The sequence below is a fragment of the Salmo salar genome, chromosome ssa13 (assembly GCF_905237065.1).
Source record: "Salmo salar chromosome ssa13, Ssal_v3.1, whole genome shotgun sequence".
Lineage (NCBI taxonomy): Eukaryota > Metazoa > Chordata > Actinopteri > Salmoniformes > Salmonidae > Salmo > Salmo salar.
In genome coordinates this window covers 82,571,053-82,590,925 of record NC_059454.1, presented here as the reverse complement: position 1 = coordinate 82,590,925, position 19,873 = coordinate 82,571,053, and the positions used below count along the sequence as shown (strand labels likewise).

The window sequence follows — 19,873 nt, the reverse complement described above, 5'->3', positions numbered from 1 at the left end:
GTGATCACGCATTCCACAGCCGATGTAAGACCTTTTAAACAGGTCAACGTTCACAAGGCCGCAGGGCCAGACGGATTACCAGGATGTGTACTCCGAGCATGCGCTGACCAACTGGCAGGTGTCTTCACTGACATTTTCAACCTCTCCCTGTCTGAGTCTGTAATACCAACATGTTTCAAGCAGACCACCATAGTCCCTGTGCCCAAGAACACTAAGGTAACCTGCCTAAATGACTGCTGACCCGTAGCACTCACGTCTGTAGCCATGAAGTGCTTTAAAAGGCTGGTCATGGCTCACAACACCATTATCCCAAAAATCCTAGACCCACTCCAATTTGCATACCGCCTTGTGAAGAGGGCATGACAACACCTTTTCCCCCTCAGGAGACTGAAAAGATTTGGCATGGATCCCCAGATCCTCAAGAAGTTCTACAGCTGCACCATTGAGAGCATCCTGACTGTTTGCATCACTGCCTGTTATGGCAACTGCTCGGCATCTGTCCGTAAGGCGCTACAGAGGGTAGTGCGTTTGGCCCAGTACATCACTGGGGCCAAGCCTCCTGACATCCAGGACCTCTATACAAGGCGGTGTCTGAGGAAGTCCCAAAAAATTGTCAAATACACCAGTCATAGACTGTTCTCTCTGCTAGCGCATTACAAGCGGTACCGGAGAGCCAAGTTTGGGACCTTAACAGCTTCTACCCCCAAGCCATAAGACTGCTGAACAATTAATGAAATGGACACTTGGACTATTTTCATTGACACCCCCCCCCACCCTTGTTTTTACACTGCTGCTACTCACTGTTTATTATCTATGCATAGTTACTTTATAAATTACCTCGACTAACCTGTACCCCCGCACATTGGCTCGATACCGCCTGTATATAGGCTCGTTATGTAATTTTCTTGTTACTTTTTGGATTTAAATGTACTTTATTTAGTAAATATTTTCTTAACCAAAAATGCAGTTCAATAAATGGAGTTAAGGGGCTTGTAGGTAAGCATTTCACGGTAATGTCTACACCTTTTTGTATCAGAGTAATTAGAGGGACAATATAGTGCTGATTATCAGGCAGTTAGCAAGTTTGGTAAGCTACTAATGACCAGCAGCAGCATCAGAACTTGGAGAAGCCTAATTACCGCGACTAAACGGTCATGTAGAATTTGACTGCCTTCCTGACTTGTGACCGCCGGTGCGGCGGTAATACGGTCACCACAACAGCCCTAACTTAAACTAATGTAGCCTGTTTTTTACTTGAATGATTTTTTTCCCCTGACAAACCAGGCATGTAGGAAGAAATTCTTAGACTTCAAACAAGTGAGTCATCTGCAAATCACATATTTAAACTACTCATACAAATTATTCAATGACTAAGACAAGAATGTATTGAATGAAGTTGTTGCTCAACATACCTTAGTGATAGCTATTGGCCTCCAGACAAGTCATGTGGATAACTTTACTGCAATTGATACACCAAGTACATCCTAATGAAAATATCAGTGAAAAATCTACCGAAAGAGGCACTGTTGTACATTTAATGTATGGATACTCGGACTGTCTTTCTGTCTCTCTTTCACTCCCACGCACACAGACCTTCCCTGTTCTTCTCCTTTCTTTCTGAACACTCATCTTGGAATAGTTTTCATTCCCAAATACATGCGACCTACAGGAGATACCAGGCCTCCTAAAATTCCCACTCATACCAGCTCTCCCATCTTTCTCCACCAAACACCTTAGTTACTCAACACTTCCCTCTTCCTCACCTGACCCACCCACCCCACCTCCTCCAGGTCTAAGAAGTTTATAGACTTTATAGAGGGCTGCCTGGTGAAGACGTACACCAGCCGGCCAACCACAGAGCAGCTCCTGAAGCACTCGTTCATCCGGGACCAGCCCACGGAGCGCCAGGTCCGCATCCAGCTCAAAGACCACATCGACCGCACACGCAAGAAGAGGGGCGAGAAGGGTGAGCGAGGGAAGGGCCGGCCTGAGCCTGACTGACGCCTCTGTGGGTTTGGGTTGGGCATGAGATATTTTGTTTTGCACATGTCTATGTGCATAATGGTTGGAGGGTTGAGGTTGACTGAGAGGATTGGGTGGATTATTGTCATTATAAGTACATATAGATAACGGCCAAAATAAAGGAAGCACCAAAATAGTGTCTTTAATAGGTCATTGGGCCACAACAGCTTCAATGCACCTTGGCATAGATTCTACAAGTGTCTGCAATTCTATTGGAGGGATGTGATGCCATTCTTCCACAAGAAATTCCATAATTTGGTGTTTTGTTGGAAAACGCTGTCTCAGGCAGCCCCCAAAATCTCCTGTAAGTGTTAATGTGGGTTGAGATCTGGTGACTGAGACATAACCACACACCCTTTAAACCCCCTGTGGTCCTTTAACGCCCTTCTTTCAAAGTCACTGACATCTCTTCTAGCCACGGTAGCCAAAATAATGGGCAACTGGGCATTTTTTATACATGACTAATCATGATGGGATTTTAATTGCTTAATTAATTCAAGAACCACACCTGTGTGGACGCACCTGCTTTCAATATACTTTGTATCCCTCATTTACTCATGTGTTTCCTTTTTGGCAGTTACCTAGTATGTTTTCACTACTATGTGATATACTTTCTCATATCTGTTCATTCTTTCTCTCACTCCCTTTGTTTCAGAGGAGACGGAGTATGAATACAGTGGCAGTGATGAGGAGGATGAGAACCGTGGGGAAGACAGGGAGTCCAGGTAACTCAACACTACCCATATAACATTACTACCCCCGTAATATAATACTATAGTGTCCTGAGATTAATGACACAATCTCCTGATTCTCTACTATGATTTCTCATCACCTCATCCTGCTATATTCCTCCATATCTAAATCCTCCGTTCTAACCCTTCCACCTCTCTCTCCTCCAGTACCTCCATCCTGAATGTCCCGGGTGAGTCGACGTTGAGGCGGGACTTCTTGCGTCTTCAGCAGGAGAACAAGGAGCGCTCGGAGGCTCTGAAGAGACAGCAGGCCCAGCTGGCTGCCCAGCGTAGAGACCCAGAGGAACACAAGAGACAGCTGCTGCACGACCGACAGAAACGCATCGAGGAGCAGAAAGAACAGCGCCGCCGCCTGGAAGAGGTAATACACACAGACTCACTGACACACACACACACACACACACACACACACACACACACACACACACACACACACACACAAACAGACAACCTTATCAACTGCGGCTTGTGTTCTTTAGCTTGCTTAAGCAAACCACGTTTTTACCCTTTGAGGTAAAACCTGTGACCAACATGGTTCAGCTGACTTCATCCCACCTTACAAAGAATGAATCATCACAAGCCTTTTATCTAGCTATTTATGTCACTCCAAGTCTTAAGGCTTTCACAGTAGACAGGTTTACTGGGATTGTACTAAGCTGTTATGTACATTGCCATAACACACTGTACACTGTTTTGGGAGATACCGTAATACAGCAGGATATGAAGCTTGCTAATTTAGCAAGTTGGTAACACCAACGGTTTGACGATATCTATAATAATGTTTTTATTAATGATGATAATTATGAATAATTGCACATAATTTCTGTGCCAATTAAAATACTTCCACTGGATTTAAATCTCAATTAATGTTGGATTACCTGCATACAGTGTGCAGTAGATGGGAATTGATTATCACAAGGTCAGGAAGCAACTTACCGTCAGGGAGAGAAGTAAAAATGATAGCTCAATATTCTCTCGAGATTGTTAATCATTAATTCTCAACAACAAAAGAGAAGACGAGCATTTAAATGTAAAACGTGTCATTAGCAAGTGCCGTCTTAATTCTAAGAGGCATCCTCTCTTAAGGGAGTTGTTTTAATAGGGAGGCTGTAGTGTCTTTTCAGAAGGCTTAAAACTATTCAGGGTGATAGCAATTAAAAGAACAACTGGCCGAGTGTTTGAATCAGGGAGCTGTGTGGTCTCAGCAGGGCTGCAGTGGCTGTTGGTAACGGGGGCTGGCAGTGACTCACAACTAACATCTCGCTCGCTTGCTCTTTCTCTCTTTCACGCTCGCTCACTCTTTTTTTCTTTTGCTCTCTCGCTGTCTCGCTCTCTTTACTTTTGCTCTCTCTCTCCATTTCCTCTCTCTTTCTTTCCATTTCCTCTCGCGGTGGAGGGGGAAAAAAACTAAAGGTTTATGCAAGGCATCCATTATAACCACAACTAATGTGCAAAAGTGGCCTCCACACTAATTTCTCTCTCCTGTCATCCCTCTCAGCAACAGAGAAAAGAGCGAGAGATGGTGAGACAGCAAGAAAAGGGCCCCCATCGGAGACTTGACGATATAAGGAGGGAGGAGGATAGGAGGCTGGCTGAGAGGGAGCAGGTAACCAACCACGAGAAGCACAGGAGCACAATCAGCCAATTGGGGAGAGGTGTGGGTGTAGCCTACTCTGCAGCCTACTGCCATTCTAGCTGTGGAATGTCCGTGCGCTGGTTGCCATGGCAGCCGGGATCTAAATTAGTGTGTTTTCTGTGCAAGAGCTCAGTTTCTGCTGCTCCGTTTCCGCTCTACCTCTACCACACAGTGACTGGCATTATATCACAGTCAACCTACGTTTTATAATCTACTCTCCTAGTCTTCTTTTCTCCAACCTTTTAACTCTCCTACCATGGCCCGTTTCTTCACGATAACTAACCTGCATCTAGGACTGATAGAAGACGTGATGCCTGTATGGAACTGTATTGTACTCTTAACAGTAGATATTCAATAGAAAAAAGCTAATACCATTTAGCTTTTAGTGTGAATGTGGAACTTTAAAGCCATGACAAATCACTAGGGCTGTATACTAACTAGTGTATGACAGTCATCACCCCCCACCCCCCACATCGTGGTCTATTTATATCTATCCTCTTCTCCATTGTCTTTCCTTTCCCTCTTCACCCCTCCTCCACCTCTCTTCAGGAGTTCATAAGAAATAAGTTAGAGGAAGAACAGCGGCAGTTAGAAATCCTTCAGCAGCAGCTGCTTCAGGAGCAGGCACTGCTCATGGTAACTCTCTTCCTTCCTTTATCCTGCAGTCACCTCCTCTCCTCAGCCCTAGTCTACCCCTACCTCTGCCTGCAGGGCATACTGCTCACCCTCCTCCTCCTTCTTGCACTTCACACCTCTCACCACTAGAGGCATCAAACACCCCATGTTCTGTATGTTGCTTTTTACTTGATGAAAACATTTCTTGAGAGAACTGGAGAATCAGCCCTTGTCTATGTATACCCTGCATGATGTCCCCATCTTTGTATGTGGGATTGTCTCTGTTTTGGGGGCATGTCAAAGCGTTGTGTATTGTGTACTAGCCATGCTCAGTTGTTAGTAAGTCTGCTTTGACCATATCATGGTGTGTGTGCAGGAGTACAAACGTAAGCAGCTGGAGGAGCAGAGGCAGTCTGAGCGTCTGCAGAGGCAGCTGCAGCAGGAGCATGCCTACCTGGTGTCCCTGCAGCAGCAGCAACAGGACAAGAAGCCCCAGCCCCTATACCACTACAGCAAGAACCTGGAGCCAAACAACAAGCCCGCCTGGGCCCGAGAGGTACAATAACCACACAGACAGGAACAGTGGAACATGCTCTTACTTCACCTTAGATAACCCTAGGGACCACACCTTTCATTACATAGTGTTTTATAACCTAGAGTAATATAGAGTAATACCAGTGGAATACATTTAGCTATTTCCCTGTAAACAAGCTAGCATATACAAGCAGTTATGTAGTATCACCTTAGGTGTCATCTTTTTTCCTGAAAGTTAGTCTGAATCAACATCTCTGTGTGATATGCTCTCTCCCTCCCTCTCACCATCTCCTGTCCCCCGTCTTTGCCTCCCTTTCCTTCTCTCCCTTTGTCTCAGGTGGAGGAGCGCAGTAAGCTCAACAGGCAGGGCTCACCCAAAATCTGCACCACTGTCTCTGACACTGCCATCCAATCACGCTCCGACTCCATCAGCCAATCCGGAGGGGGCCAGGCTACTCAGACCCCGCCTATGCAGCGGCCGGTTGAACCTCAGGGGGGACAGGGCAAGGTGTGTTGGTGTTCATCTGGGAATGTATTAGTCAGTGTGTACTTTATTTGTATGTTTTCCCTTGTTACAACATTGCAGACATTTTGGTCAAATACTGGTTTAGCACAGTGGAGACTGCGATGTCTTTCTTTCTTGAGCTGCATTACCTCCTGTCTAATAATGCTTCTTTGAACTTTATTTATTTCCAATCTTATTTACCTTCCTTTTCTCCCTTCTCCTCCTGGACCCATCCTCTTCCCTTCTTATTGCTTTCATATTGTTTTATTGCCATTTCATAAAATGGCAAAAATCCCTCTATTCCCCATCTTAAAACATGCACAATCCTCCATCCTGTCCCACTCTACCCTGCCTGCTCTCACTGCCCTATCCTGCCCGCTCCTCCACCTTCACACTCCCCTCCCTCCTTCCTCACCACTGCCCCCCTGCAGTTCCAGATGGCCCACTTGGTTCCGCTGAAGCCCTACGCTGCCCCTGTCCCCCGCTCCCAGTCCCTGTGTGACCAGCCCACTAAGACCATGTCCGCCTTCCCCACCCAGGACCCATCCCCTACCCCCACCCCCCGCCCCGTCCACTCCAGGGAGCTGGTCCGACAGAACTCCGACCCCACCTCCGAGAGCCCCGCCCCACAGCCTCGCACAAGGGAGGACCGCGGCCCCTGGATCCGCCTGCCAGAGATGGAGCAGCCGCCCAAGGTCAGAGACCACCTGCTGGGTTTTAGTCTTTAGATGTTGACTAAAGACAGCGCTCCAGACTAACGTTTTCCCTGGTGGCGCTTGTGCCACTACATTTTTCAGTTGGTGGCACCAGCCCAGGATTTGGTCACACCAATTTTTTTCACAGCGTTACGTAATAATATATATATATCTTTTGATCATCTTATAAAGTCACTCTCAGTGCGTTATTTAAGTGTAATAGACTACTGAGACAGTATTCAAGAACTACTTTGTTTCGTCATCTTTTCATGTTGTGATTCAAAATATTTTAATGTGCAACCTAATCCAGTGATTGTCATGCATTTTGGGTTGACAATTAAGCTATTGTTATATTTTACTGTTAAAACAGGGCTACAGAATTATCTGTATTTTAATTTATTTGGGACTAGTTCACTGCCTGAGTAAGTGGAAACTCAAAACACATTAGCTAGATCGTTAACTCGAAATATAATACCCACTGCTAGTAGCCACGTAATAATCTAACGTTAATGTCCCAATAAACATAAGGCCTGTGCAATCGCAGTGGCCTATGCGCATCTCGTGCGCTCCGTATCTCAAAACCATATCAAACAGGCAAAGCGTCAATACAGGACTAAGATCGAGTCGTACTACACCGGCTCTGACGTTTGTCGGATGTGGCAGGGCCTGCAACCCATTACAGACTACAAAGGGAAGCACAGCCTAGAGCTGCCCAGTGACACGAGCCTACCAGATGAGTTAAACTAATTCTATGCTCGCTTCGAGGCAAATAACACTAAAACATGCATGAGAGCACCAGCTGTACCGGATGACTGTGTGATCACGCTCTCCGCAGCCAATGTAAGACCTTTAAACAGGTCAACATTCACAAGGCCGCAGGGCCAGACGGATTACCAGGACGTGTACTGCGAGCATGCACCGACCTACTAGCAAGTGTCTAAACTGACATTTTCAACCTCTCCTTGTCCAAGTCTAATACCAACATGTTTTAAGCAGACCACCATAGTGCCTGTGCCCAAGAACACTAAGGTAACCTGCCTAAATGACTACTGACCCGTAGCACTCACGTCTGTAGCCATGAAGTGCTTTGAAAGGCTGGTCATGGCTCACATCAACACCATCATCCCAGAAACCCTAGACCCACTCCAATTAACATACCGCCCCAACAGATCCACAGAGGCAAAAGGAACACCTATGTGAGAATGCTATTCATTGACTACAGCTCAGCGTTCAACACCATAGTGCCGTCAAAGCTCATTACTAAGCTAAGGAGGTGGTAAGGGTAGGTAACAACACATCCGCCACGCTGATCCTCAACACAGGGGCCCCTCAGAGGTGCGTGCTCAGCCCCCTCCTGTACTCCCTGTTCACTCATGACTGCACGGCCAGGCACGACTCCAACACCATCATTAAATTTGCTAATGACACAACAGTGGTAGGCCTGATCACCGACAACAACGAGACAGCCTGTAGGGAGGAGGTCAGAGACCTGGTTGTGTGGTGCCAGGACATCAACGTGATCAAGACAAAGGAGATGATGGTGGACTACAGGAAAAAGAGGACTGAGCACGACCCCATTCTCATCGACGGGCCTGCAGTGGAGCAGGTTGAGAGCTTCAAGTTCCTTGGTGTCCACATCACCAACAAACTAACATGGTCCAAGCACACCATGACAGTCGTGAAGCGGGCATGATAAAACCTATTCCCCCTTAGGAGACTGAAAAGATTTGGCATGGGTCCTCAGATCCTCAAAAGGTTCTGCAGCTGCACCATCGAGAGCATCGTGACTGGTTGCATCACTGCCTGGTATGGCAACTGCTCAATCTCCGACCGCAAGCCACTACAGAGGGTAGTGCAAACGGCCCAGTACATCACTGGGGCCAAGCTTCCTGCCATCCAGGACCTCTATACCAGGCGGTGTCCGAGGAAGGCCCTAAAAATTGTCAGACACCAGTCACCCAAGTCATAGACTGTTATCTCTGCTACCGCACGGCAAGCTGTACCAGAGCACCAAGTCTAGATCCAAGAGGCTTCTAAACAGCTTCTAACCTCAAGCCATAAGACTCCTGAACATCTAGTCAAATGGCTACCCAGACTATTTGCATTGCCCCCCCCTCTCCACACCACTGCCACTCTCTGTTGTGATCTATGCATAGACACTTTAATTAACTCTACCTACATGTATATTTTCAAATTTTTTACTGCTGCTCATTAATTACTTGTTACTTTTATCTCTTGTTCTTATTCATACTTTTTTTAACCTGCACTGTTGGTTAGGGGCTCGTAAGTAAGCATTTCACTGTAAGGTCTACACCTACTGTATTCGGCGCATGTGACTAATAAAATTTGATTTGAATTATCTTGGTTGTAAAATAGTTGCTATTGAGCTCAGAGTTGAGAAATATAAATTATACTACAGAAAGCTGAGAACCACCTCTTTGACCGTGACAACCGGATAGCTGTGTTTTCCCCGCAATTGGATTTTGAAATCTTATACAATCAGAAAGAATTCTCCCGTGGCATTTTTTTTCCCCCCTCGACACAGCAGCAGGCCCCAGTTTACAGGGGCAGGCAGACACTTTAATTACAGGAATCATAAGGATAATGTGCTTTACTGTTTGACCAAATCATGGTTTTAGACGTTTTGAGTGAAGCGACCATGTAGAATAAATTTTTTTACTCGCACAGCCAAGTCGAGGGGTCACAAAATGTGACTAAATGGTCGCAGTCTGGAGCTCTCTAAAGGGCATATAGATCTATATGTTAATGTGGTATTTCACTGTATCTTTCCCAGATTCCCCAGAGGACAGCCTCCATTGCCACAGCTCTCAACACCAACCTCTCGTCTGGCATCAGGCATCCAGTCAGAGCCAGGTAACTCAGGCGGACACATTTGAGCTACTCTGTCTAATCTCGGTGTCAAGAACGCACAATTTCCCACTACTTGATTTAGGTTCTGGAGGAAAACACTTTCCAATCTGTCTCAACAAAGTCCGTGCCTCCCTCTGCCAAAGCCCAGTCCCTCCTTCCTTCTCCAGAAAGTCCACCTGTGTTTATTAATATGTTTTGCTGCATGCTGACAACATGGAGGTATCTGATGTTTTCCACTAATATTTCACATGTAAGCAGTGTTTATTAGAGTTGTGGCTAAAATCCCTGTTCCCACTCTAAGCAACACATCTGGGATATCGTGATTCATCAAAATAATCAGCTCACCGTGTTTCAACACACCCATCAGAAACTGTTTTACTCCCTGTCTCCCAGATTTGCCTTTAAATGTCTGTCAGGGGAGATTACTCTGATTCTAATCATGACACATGAATGATGGTAGATCATGACACAGTTATGATATTGACTGCTGAGGCCAGATAACTGATTTGGTGTCTTCCTTAACAGCAACCCAGACCTCAGCCGCAACGACCGCTGGGAGAGAGGAGATGGCATGCACCTTGTATCCAATCTGCCCCAGACTGGCTCTCTGGAGAGGCACCGTATACTCAGTGAGTAAATCACACTGTTGCTGACTCTGCTTCTCTCTCCATCTCTTGATCCCTCTTACCAAATGAAAGCAAACCCCAACAATGATGTGATATTTAGTGTGTTGGTTTCAGGCTCCTCCAAAATGGACTCCTCCATACTAGGCCATGACGGGCGCATGAAGGGGCACAAACCAGGGGAGTCTCGCACCTCGTCCCGCCCCAGTCGCCCTGCTGTAAGTACCCCTCACCTGTAACCCCCCCCCACTCTGAACACTGCGTGATGGATAATCAGACAACACTTTATACACCCTTATCTCTTCTCAGCTGTTCAGACTCATCTTATTTTAAGCTTATCACTTGTAGAAATCTATATTGCTCTCTTCACTGACTATTCTGCACTATTGTAATATCTGTACTCACTCCCCAATCCCTAGAACTGGATATTGACACCTGCACTAACAGTTGCTCTCTTTTTATGATCCTATTTTCTGTACCTGTTGATAACACCCTTTCCTCTGCACTCACTTCCCTGTTTGTCCACTGCTTCTTCCAATGCACAGAGTTACAAGAGAGCAATAGGAGAGGTTAGTATCTCTGTGTGTGCTGTGATATGTTTTTGCTTCCACTATGTCAGGCTGCTGTGTTAAGTTACACAAGCCTGCCATAGTCCTGGTATGCTGGCAAAGTATGTTAACTATTGAGGAAACGCCCAGCTCTATGCTTCCCTAATGTCTGTTGCGTGTCTGTGTCGTCTGCGTGTGCCTGTTTGTGTTCAGGACCATGGGCTGTATGCTAAGGAGCGCCCTGAGGAGCAGCCCAGACCTCCGGTGAAGGCCAACGACTACTCTTCATCCTCAGAAGGCAGTGAGAGCAGTGAGGAGAGTGAGAGTGGAGAGGGGAATGAGGAGGAGGACAGCCCCACAGACCGGTCAGTACCAGGGTGGGAGAGGCACACAGATAAACAGGAACTGCTTTTTAGAGACATCGCTACTTAATGTTATTGAAAGCCCATTGTCCACTTTTACCGCCAGCCTGACCATTCCTTGTCTTTTTATTTTCCTGTCCACTCCATATCCTCCACTGCACACTGCTCTGTCACCTTCCTCTGTTTCCTTCCCGTCTTCCTCCCTGACTTCCTCTCCTGTCTTTCTTTAGTCCCCGGGATGCAGACTCTGACTCAGTCAACACCATGGTGGTTCATGAGGAAGAGGGGGAGGGAGGGGAGGAGGGGCAGGCTGGAGGCTACGGGGATCAGACCATGCTGGTGCAGAAGGTGAGTCATCTGTCTCTCAGGAAGTAGCCTACTGGACTAATCTGCATTAAACACACACCTATAGGACTGACATGAGGGGGTGTGTGGGTGGTCAGCTTACTCTTATGTAGCGGTTGTGTTTGGAGTTTGACTGTGGTTTGTCCCCGTTGCCCGGCAGACACCAGAGAAGCGGAGCCACAATGGATACACCAACCTGCCTGATGTGGTGCAGCCCTCCCACTCCCCCACTGACTCCGCCTCCCACTCCTCTCCTGGGAAAGACTCTGTCTATGATGTAAGTCTGTCTGACCACCTGTCTGACCACCTGTCTGACCACCTGTCTGACCCCTGTCTGTCTGACCCTCTGTCTGACCGTCTGTCTGTCTCAGACTGTCTCAGACTGTCTCTCAGACTGTCTCTGACTGTCAATCTGTCTCTCCATGTACATGTTTCTCTGGCATAAACCCCATTACCAGTGGTATTTCTCACTCCCTTCCTGTTTCCCCCAGTATCAGTCCAGGGGTCTAGTCAAGGCATCAAGTGGCAAGTCCTCCTTCACCACCTTTGTCGACCTGGGCATGTACCAACCACCAGGCCCTGTGGATGCCATCTCTCTGGGCAGTAAGTACAGACAATAGAACTGGTCATTATCATAAGGGGTTAAATGAGGTTCCCCTATATACCTTCACATACCTAGTTTCCTATTCTACTCCCTCTATTTTCAGTACTCTGCTCACAATCATCAGCATCTCTTACTTACTGCTGTTGATAAATCTAAGTCATGGAAATGTCTCACAATGCAGGACGGCAGCAGTTGCCCACAGTAGCTTGATTCAATATCATTCCCTTAAGGAAGTTTTAGCATTCATAGAGAACTACGGCTTGTGTTTCTCTCCTCCCTCTAAACTCTACTCCTGCTGTGTCCAGGCCTGGGCTCCAGGTTTGAGCAGCTGAAGATGGAGGTGAGGAAAGGCTCCATGGTGAACGTGAACCCCACCAACACACGCCCCCACAGCGACACCCCCGAGATCCGCAAGTACAAGAAGAGGTTCAACTCTGAGATCCTCTGTGCTGCTCTCTGGGGTGAGACAGACGGCACACTGGTCTTGGCTATAGCCCACACTCTAATCATATGAGCCACAGAATTCAAATGAAACATAGAATGATATGTATTTCAATGACCACATGTAACACGCTTTGTTCCACCCGGCTTGAGTATCACATTTCTCACACATTGTACGTCCTGATTGATTGCATTAAGGGGGATATTTGTATCTAAGCGTGTGTGTGTGGTCCCCAGGTGTGAACCTGCTGGTGGGGACAGAGAACGGTCTGAAGCTGCTGGACCGTAGTGGTCAGGGGAAGGTCTACTCCCTCATCAACTCCCGCAGGTTCCAACAGATGGACGTCCTGGAGGGACTCAACCTGCTCATCACCATATCAGGTGATTGATTAGTACTGCTCTGCACTCACCTGGGTTCTGTTTAGGAGAGTGCAACGTCACAAAACCTTCAGATAGAGCTAACAGGATTCTAACTTTAGCATTTCTATCTGCGACGTTCTGAACGTTTCACTTCAGTTAATAAACCTGTGGAAAAGGACCTGTGCATCAAACTCCACCTGTTGCTACTAAGCCCCTTATCCACTGTGTGTGTGTGTGTGTGTGTGTGTGTGTGTGTGTGTGTGTGTGTGTCCATCCCAGGTAAGAAGAACAAGGTGCGTGTGTACTACCTGGCCTGGCTGAGGAACAAGATCCTCCACAATGACCCGGAGGTGGAGAAGAAGCAGGGCTGGACCACCGTAGGGGAGATGGAGGGATGTGTCCACTACAAAGTGGGTGAGTAAAGGAAGGGAGGAGACGGGAGTAACAGTGATGTGACCCATTATTGAACCTTGTATCTATTATCAATGCATTCAGTTTTTCTAACAATGTATATTTACACATTTGGTTTTTCCTTTTTGGCACTGTTTATTTATAGCGTCACATAATGGCTCTAATCCCGCTTTGTATGTGTCTAGTGAAATATGAGAGGATCAAGTTCCTGGTGATAGCTATGAAGAACGCGGTGGAGGTATACGCCTGGGCTCCCAAGCCTTATCACAAATTCATGGCCTTCAAGGTAGGTCTCACCTTTCCTGCCTCATTGTTCTAAATGCCAGGAGTTCTATTTCCCCTCAGCCAGTCGACCAGAACAACATTCAAAACACCCCATGTTCTCCTCTCTCTTTGCCTCTGTCACTCTCCTCTAGTCCTTTGGTGACCTGCCCCACAGACCCCAGTTGGTTGACCTCACAGTGGAGGAAGGACAGAGGTTGAAGGTCATCTACGGCTCCAGTGCTGGCTTCCACGCTATCGATGTCGACTCTGGGAACAACTATGACATCTACATCCCAGTGCATGTGAGTGGAGGAGTTCCTCATGGGACAAGACGCACGCAGACAAATTCTTCCAAATCAAATAAAGCTTTGGACTTAATTCACACCTAAAATATCTATAAAACATGAATAACATAAGTTTCATTGATTAGACGCCCAGACCCGAAAGGTATCGATGTGAAAACCTCCTCACAGATTCTACCACTTTCTTTCAAGATTTACATGCATTTAATATTTTAATCACTTCAGTCTTATTCAGAGCGACTTAGAATCAGTGCATCAACTGTGTTAGGTAAAACAAGATTCTAGTCCTTCGCCCCGGTGTGTGTCCCCAGATCCAGATCCAGATAATGCCCCATGCCATCGTGTTCCTGCCCAGCTCAGACGGCATGGAGATGCTGCTGTGCTACGAGGACGAGGGAGTCTACGTCAACACCTACGGACGCATCATCAAAGATGTGGTGCTGCAGTGGGGCGAGATGCCCACCTCCGTTGGTATGGCGCATGTGTACCTGCACGCAGTCACAGGCGCACACACACTTCTTTCTCTTGAAATTGGCATGTTCTGAGTTCTCTCTCTCTCCTGTGTGCAGCACATATCTGCTCTAACCAGATCATGGGCTGGGGAGAGAAGGCCATAGAGATCCGTGCTGTAGAGACAGGCCATTTGGACGGAGTCTTCATGCACAAGAGAGCCCAGAGGCTCAAGTTTCTCTGTGAGAGGAATGACAAGGTGGGTCACACACACATTGGTATTCAAAATATCACTTAAGTGATCTATGTTTATGCCTCCGGTATGTACAGCTGTTCACATGGGGTCTCATTGAATATGAGTAGTAAGCCTAATGTCTTGTTAATGTGTGTCTCAGGTGTTCTTTGCCTCGGTGCGCTCCGGAGGCAGCAGCCAGGTCTACTTCATGACCCTGAACAGGAACTGCATCATGAACTGGTGAAGCGACATAGTCCCAGACACAAAACACTCATACACATATATACACACACGCGCGCGCTCGCCAACACACAAGCATACTGTAAATCCATTCCAGCCTAAATCTTCACGACAGAGTCCATCTCACCTGCCATCTTCTGTCTCCCCTGATCTGATTGATCTCCCTCTGGAATGGTACCTACCTATGATACATCACTACAGGCTTCTAATGTAATATCTCTACTTTGTACTGTATATACTTGTCCTGTATTATTGTACCTCAGTCACTTGGTGCGCCTGTGTTTAGTTGTAACTACCGTGGTTAGTTCCTTCTTATTGGGGGTATGTTAAAAACATTCAATTCCTGGTGAAATACATTTTAAAGAAAGCAAGATTCAGCCAATATAAGTCAAGATTGAATTGTAAATAGCTAGTATCTAACATGTTTAAATGGAAGAGAACATGGGTAGATTGAAGTCATATACATGACGTGTATATAACGCCTCCATTCAGGGTGGGCCACTGACCTGATATATACACTGCGCTGGCACACCCTGAAGTATTGTTGCAACACTCAAAATGCTAAGCTTCAGATTCCCTATGATTTAATTGTTAAATTCATCATTCAAAAAGAAAAATTGGTATTTGATTAAAACTCGATTTCATGTTTTTAAAAAAAAAAAAAATTTGAAAGGAGGTTTTAAAAAACCTAGGAAGACCGACTATCCATTATGTGAACATGGTAACATTCGGGTCCTGGTAAAATGCTGTGTTCTAGTGTCATGCTTTCTATTTCTTTATTCTCCCCGTGTTTCATATCGGGGACGGAGCTATTTACCATTTTAGGAGCCTATCGAACAGACTTAAGATATTAAACTTTTCTCTTGTCAAGAATTTAAACAATATCGCTGCAAACAATTGATATTATCTGTACTGTTTCTGTATTTGGTATTAGCCTAACTGGCATTCTTACTTTTACTCTCTACTGTTATATTGCCGTTATATTGCAATATATATGCTGTTCTAGTGCAGTTCTTGTTCAGAAAGGGGAGTTTAGGTTGAATTAATTTGTTATGTGTAAAATGTACCAGAGTTAGGCAGTGAGGTGACTTACGATGTGGGGGTCGAGGGGTGATGAAGTATGAAGGTTTTTGATGTGACAGTAATATAGAGGACAAAGGAATTGGGTGAGCGAGTGATGTGCTTGTTAGAATATTATAATGGCAGCAGGTGTCCATGATCCTTACCTGGGGGATAGTGCTGGGGTTCAGGCTCTCAGCTGGCGGCTGTAATCCAGTGAAAAATAGTTCCCTCTTGCTAGATCTACTCTCTCTGTAACCTCTGTTATCGATGTATATTATGTTCATTGGTATGGATCTTGTTATGTTTGTACTCGGAGATGTTGGTTTGTAGGGATAGGGCTGCAGTGGATAATACTGAACGATCAGTGTGGTTCCAAGCAATAGCTGTGTGATTCTTGAGCCAGTGTTGAAATCCACTGACTGATTCTTTAGCAGGCCCAGTTTTGTGGCATATTTGTCTCTGCAATACTGAACCAGAGGACTCAAACTCATTGGGCACTTTCATTTATCATCTTACTAAACTAGTTGTAAGGCAACAAGTTGTTGAATATAGTGTATTTGCTATTGTTTTCCCTACCAAAGTTCCCAATTGTCCTCTGGACATACATGAATCTGTTTTGATTCTTTTAGAGATCAGGGGAAATGCTTAAGCTGTGGGTATGTTATGTAGTTTATGCTAAATGAATTATATATATTATAAATATATTTAGTAAATATTATAACATTAAATATATATTAAAATATATAAGGGAGTAAAGAACATAATTGATTGACACTTTTAGTACAGTTACAATTTCTATATTTTACTCTTATGTGAGCATGCTTGCATGCACATATCTGAGCAATTCATCCTGTATCACAATTCAGTATCAATTCTTAGAATAGTTTTTCTCTAGGCTAGTGCATTCAATATCATCTGTGTGCCATTTGTGACTGATATCGCAAATGTCACATTTTACACACACTCAACGAGTAGCTCTGGCAGCTGTGAAAAAGTCCTCTTATCTTAGTTAGCCAAACTGCCATGTTTACAGTTTAAGCAGTGCCTTGGAGTAGGGAACGGGGGGGGGGTGAATATGACCCTCCACTCAATCTTCTAACTCTGAACTTCATGAAGAAGAGGTGTTACTGACAGACGGATCAAAATAATTAATAGTTGCATCCCTCGTTAAGAATGGTGTTCTGTGCCAAATAAGTGCACTTAAATAGAAACCAGAACGTCCCAATATGTTTCAACAACTTTTAATGTTTTACATTGTCAATGATTATATTTAATTTTGTAATAATAACTGCAATGTTTAACTACTGCTCTTTAAACATTGAATGGACTCACCAGTTACAGGGACTGTATCTGTTGCCACCATGTGGAGGAGGAAACATTCTCTAGAGAATTTCAACCAGCGTTCATTTCATTCAATGCATACAATCTGCTTGTATGACACATTCATGTGACTAGAATATAGGCACAGGGAGAATGTGCAGTTGATGGCAGCAAACCAATTTGGAATGTAGAAAATGATATGCCTATAAAAATGCATCTCTCTTGATATGATGGTTCTCTAGACAGTGGGAGAGGGGCCAAAATACCATAGAAAAGCCATATGCTACTTCACATTTGTTGCGAATAGTTTAATAGTATTTCATATGTTCAAATGAAACTGAAGCCAGTGACCTGGGTTTTGTTATGTGGTGTTAGAGGGGCTAGAAACATGGAGATAAAGAAGCAGGTTTTTGCTGGTGGTCAAGTGTGTGTGGACTGGGTGAGATGCAGTGAGAAAGTAACCAACTTAATATATTCTGAAAGGACTATTTTATTAAAGGATATGTAAATGATATTGAGAGATTTAAATAAATGAATGTATATCTGTAAAACAGATTTCTATAACGTACTTTACTGTCTGGTATATTCATTAATCTAAGCACAATGTATTCTAATCTACAGTAGAGAGGGGAAGGCTATGAATGTGGGTGTGTACGTTAAGACTGAATGTTTGGACTGTTTTGGTGGGTGTGACAGATGCATGAGAGTGATGGCTGAGCTGCATGTATTTCCAGTGGATTACAGATTCCTCTTGATACAGCCTAACTAGTAGTCATACTGTTGGTTGAGATGAAGTGACCAGTCTATTGAGGACATGTACTGTTCGATGCAGGAGTAACCAGCTGAGACAGAAAGGTGGGTGGATGGAGAGGGTCAACAATTTGTCATCAAGTGAGCCATCTAATTTTTGTATAGCAACATTTCTATTGTCCATCCTAAATATAAAGTATCAGTCAAGTGTAGTGTTACGACAAAGTTGTAACAGTAAAATGGGCTTTGTTACATGAATCGAATTTTTCAGCCCCACAAAACAGGCATATCACGAAGGCTGTCCTTGCCATATCAAACGTTGACACTTCTCCTTCATAAGCAATATGAGTGTTAAGTTGGATTCTCTGCTGTCTCTGTCTGTGTGACTTTGGTGGGAGGGTGTTTATCGTGGCCTTTAGCAAACTGAATGTAAGATGGACTGTTTGTCTGTGTCTCATAATTGAGAGCTATCCATATATTGCTTAATCTGTTTTTTTTTGTCTTAATCCCAAGAAAATATACCTTGTAATCCACAGTCAGCATAATACACAAACATCACTTTAACAGTTGTGATGCTAGTTTTGCATTAATGCGTTTATCCAGTAATTGCCTTTATGATGAAGTATGAGGAGGATCAATAAATGAATGATAAATTATAATACATGATAAACAGTTGGGTGGGTTTCCTGCTTCTGTGTAGTGTTTTATTACCTGCCTCTTGCTATTGAGGCAATGACCTGCTCCACCCAATGTAGTCACACACTAATCAGACACTCCATTCACATATATTATATAGTAATACTGTACCACAGGGCTTTTGCCCTAGTACTACACAGCTGATTCAAATAGTCAAAGCTTGATGATTTGGTTATTTGAATCGGCTCTGTACTGCTAGGACAAAAACCAAAATGTGCACCCAGGGGGGGCCCCAGGGCCGAGTTTGGGAAACCCTGCTGTACAACGAAATCTTGGTTCTTGTAGAATAAGATTAAAGTATGAATGGATTTGTGATTTTTAATAGGTGCTTGTTGTGGGAATCAGTACAGGTGAAAGTCTGAAAGCTGAAAAAGCTGATATCTTTGGATGGGTCTATAATCTCTTCTACTTTTTCTTTTTCAATCTCTTGTTTTTGAGAAATGAAATGTCTTTTACCATGTTTGTTTAGTGTTTCTGTTTTGAGGGGTTAACTTCAGATTGTATTAAATAGACTGATGAACTTTAATATTTTAAAAGATTGTGTTGAATGAACTCATGAGTCTGTAAATGTCTTGATGAAGAATTGTTTGAAAAATAAAGCTATATTGATCTCATCTTAAACGGTCTATAATAGTTTCTTTATTCATAGATTGGGTGTAAAGCATGAGGAACAATGAATCCAATGAGAGAATGGGCTAAGCATGTGTTGTATATATGGCCTCCAGTTCCCAACCACCATCATGCAGGACTTCACTCCAACAGACACATTTACCAGGCTTGCGGTCCAATATTCAACCATTTCCCTGAAGTGTGGATTTATACTCCACCTTGTGGAATTAAAAGGAATAGACTGGTTTAAAGAACATGGTGGAAACCAGTGATGTATATAAACCCTGGATTGCTGATGCTATGCATTGGCGAATGAGATGCTTTGACGCCACTGGTCGGCCATATTGGCACTCCAGATGAAGCAGTCCAAATGAATGAAAGGAATTCTACAGTATTTCAATTAAATGTTTCAAGGACAAAATTACGTATTTAAATAATGTTGTAGTGGGGACAGTAACAGAACATTAAACAATTATACTTTAAGGAAAACATTTTAATATCTTTAGCTCACATATAAGTATGCGTTAAAGCATCTAATATAATAAACTTGTCAATACAAATTTAGACGTTAAATAAATGCATTTCTTTAGCTTCCAAAATATGTTTTACAGTGGTTGGGTG

At 44.4% G+C, this 19,873-nt stretch overlaps 1 protein-coding gene across 6 annotated transcripts in view; it reads left to right on the top strand.

Annotated features, from left to right (window-relative positions):
- Positions 1-19,264, top strand: part of LOC106567878 (misshapen-like kinase 1) — a 30,891-nt gene extending 11,627 nt beyond the window's left edge. Inside the window, exons 9-32 of one of the 6 annotated variants that reach the window (XM_014137725.2) lie at positions 1,791-1,966; positions 2,678-2,747; positions 2,922-3,135; positions 4,273-4,380; positions 4,960-5,046; positions 5,402-5,581; positions 5,897-6,067; positions 6,604-6,759; positions 9,554-9,633; positions 10,156-10,259; positions 10,371-10,471; positions 10,799-10,822; positions 11,015-11,166; positions 11,394-11,511; positions 11,669-11,785; positions 12,000-12,111; positions 12,418-12,573; positions 12,791-12,934; positions 13,193-13,327; positions 13,510-13,610; positions 13,741-13,890; positions 14,202-14,361; positions 14,460-14,599; positions 14,736-19,264. In XM_014137725.2, the coding sequence (XP_013993200.2) occupies positions 1,791-1,966; positions 2,678-2,747; positions 2,922-3,135; positions 4,273-4,380; positions 4,960-5,046; positions 5,402-5,581; positions 5,897-6,067; positions 6,604-6,759; positions 9,554-9,633; positions 10,156-10,259; positions 10,371-10,471; positions 10,799-10,822; positions 11,015-11,166; positions 11,394-11,511; positions 11,669-11,785; positions 12,000-12,111; positions 12,418-12,573; positions 12,791-12,934; positions 13,193-13,327; positions 13,510-13,610; positions 13,741-13,890; positions 14,202-14,361; positions 14,460-14,599; positions 14,736-14,819 (3,040 nt within the window). In that variant the 3' untranslated portion in view covers positions 14,820-19,264. Of the gene's footprint in view, positions 1-1,790; positions 1,967-2,677; positions 2,748-2,921; positions 3,136-4,272; positions 4,381-4,959; positions 5,047-5,401; positions 5,582-5,896; positions 6,068-6,495; positions 6,760-9,553; positions 9,634-10,155; positions 10,260-10,370; positions 10,472-10,798; positions 10,823-11,014; positions 11,167-11,393; positions 11,512-11,668; positions 11,786-11,999; positions 12,112-12,417; positions 12,574-12,790; positions 12,935-13,192; positions 13,328-13,509; positions 13,611-13,740; positions 13,891-14,201; positions 14,362-14,459; positions 14,600-14,735 lie in introns of all 6 variants that reach the window. The other 5 variants (XM_014137722.2, XM_014137724.2, XM_014137727.2 and 2 more) reach the window with 5 other exon arrangements.
- Positions 19,265-19,873: the final 609 nt, after the last annotated feature.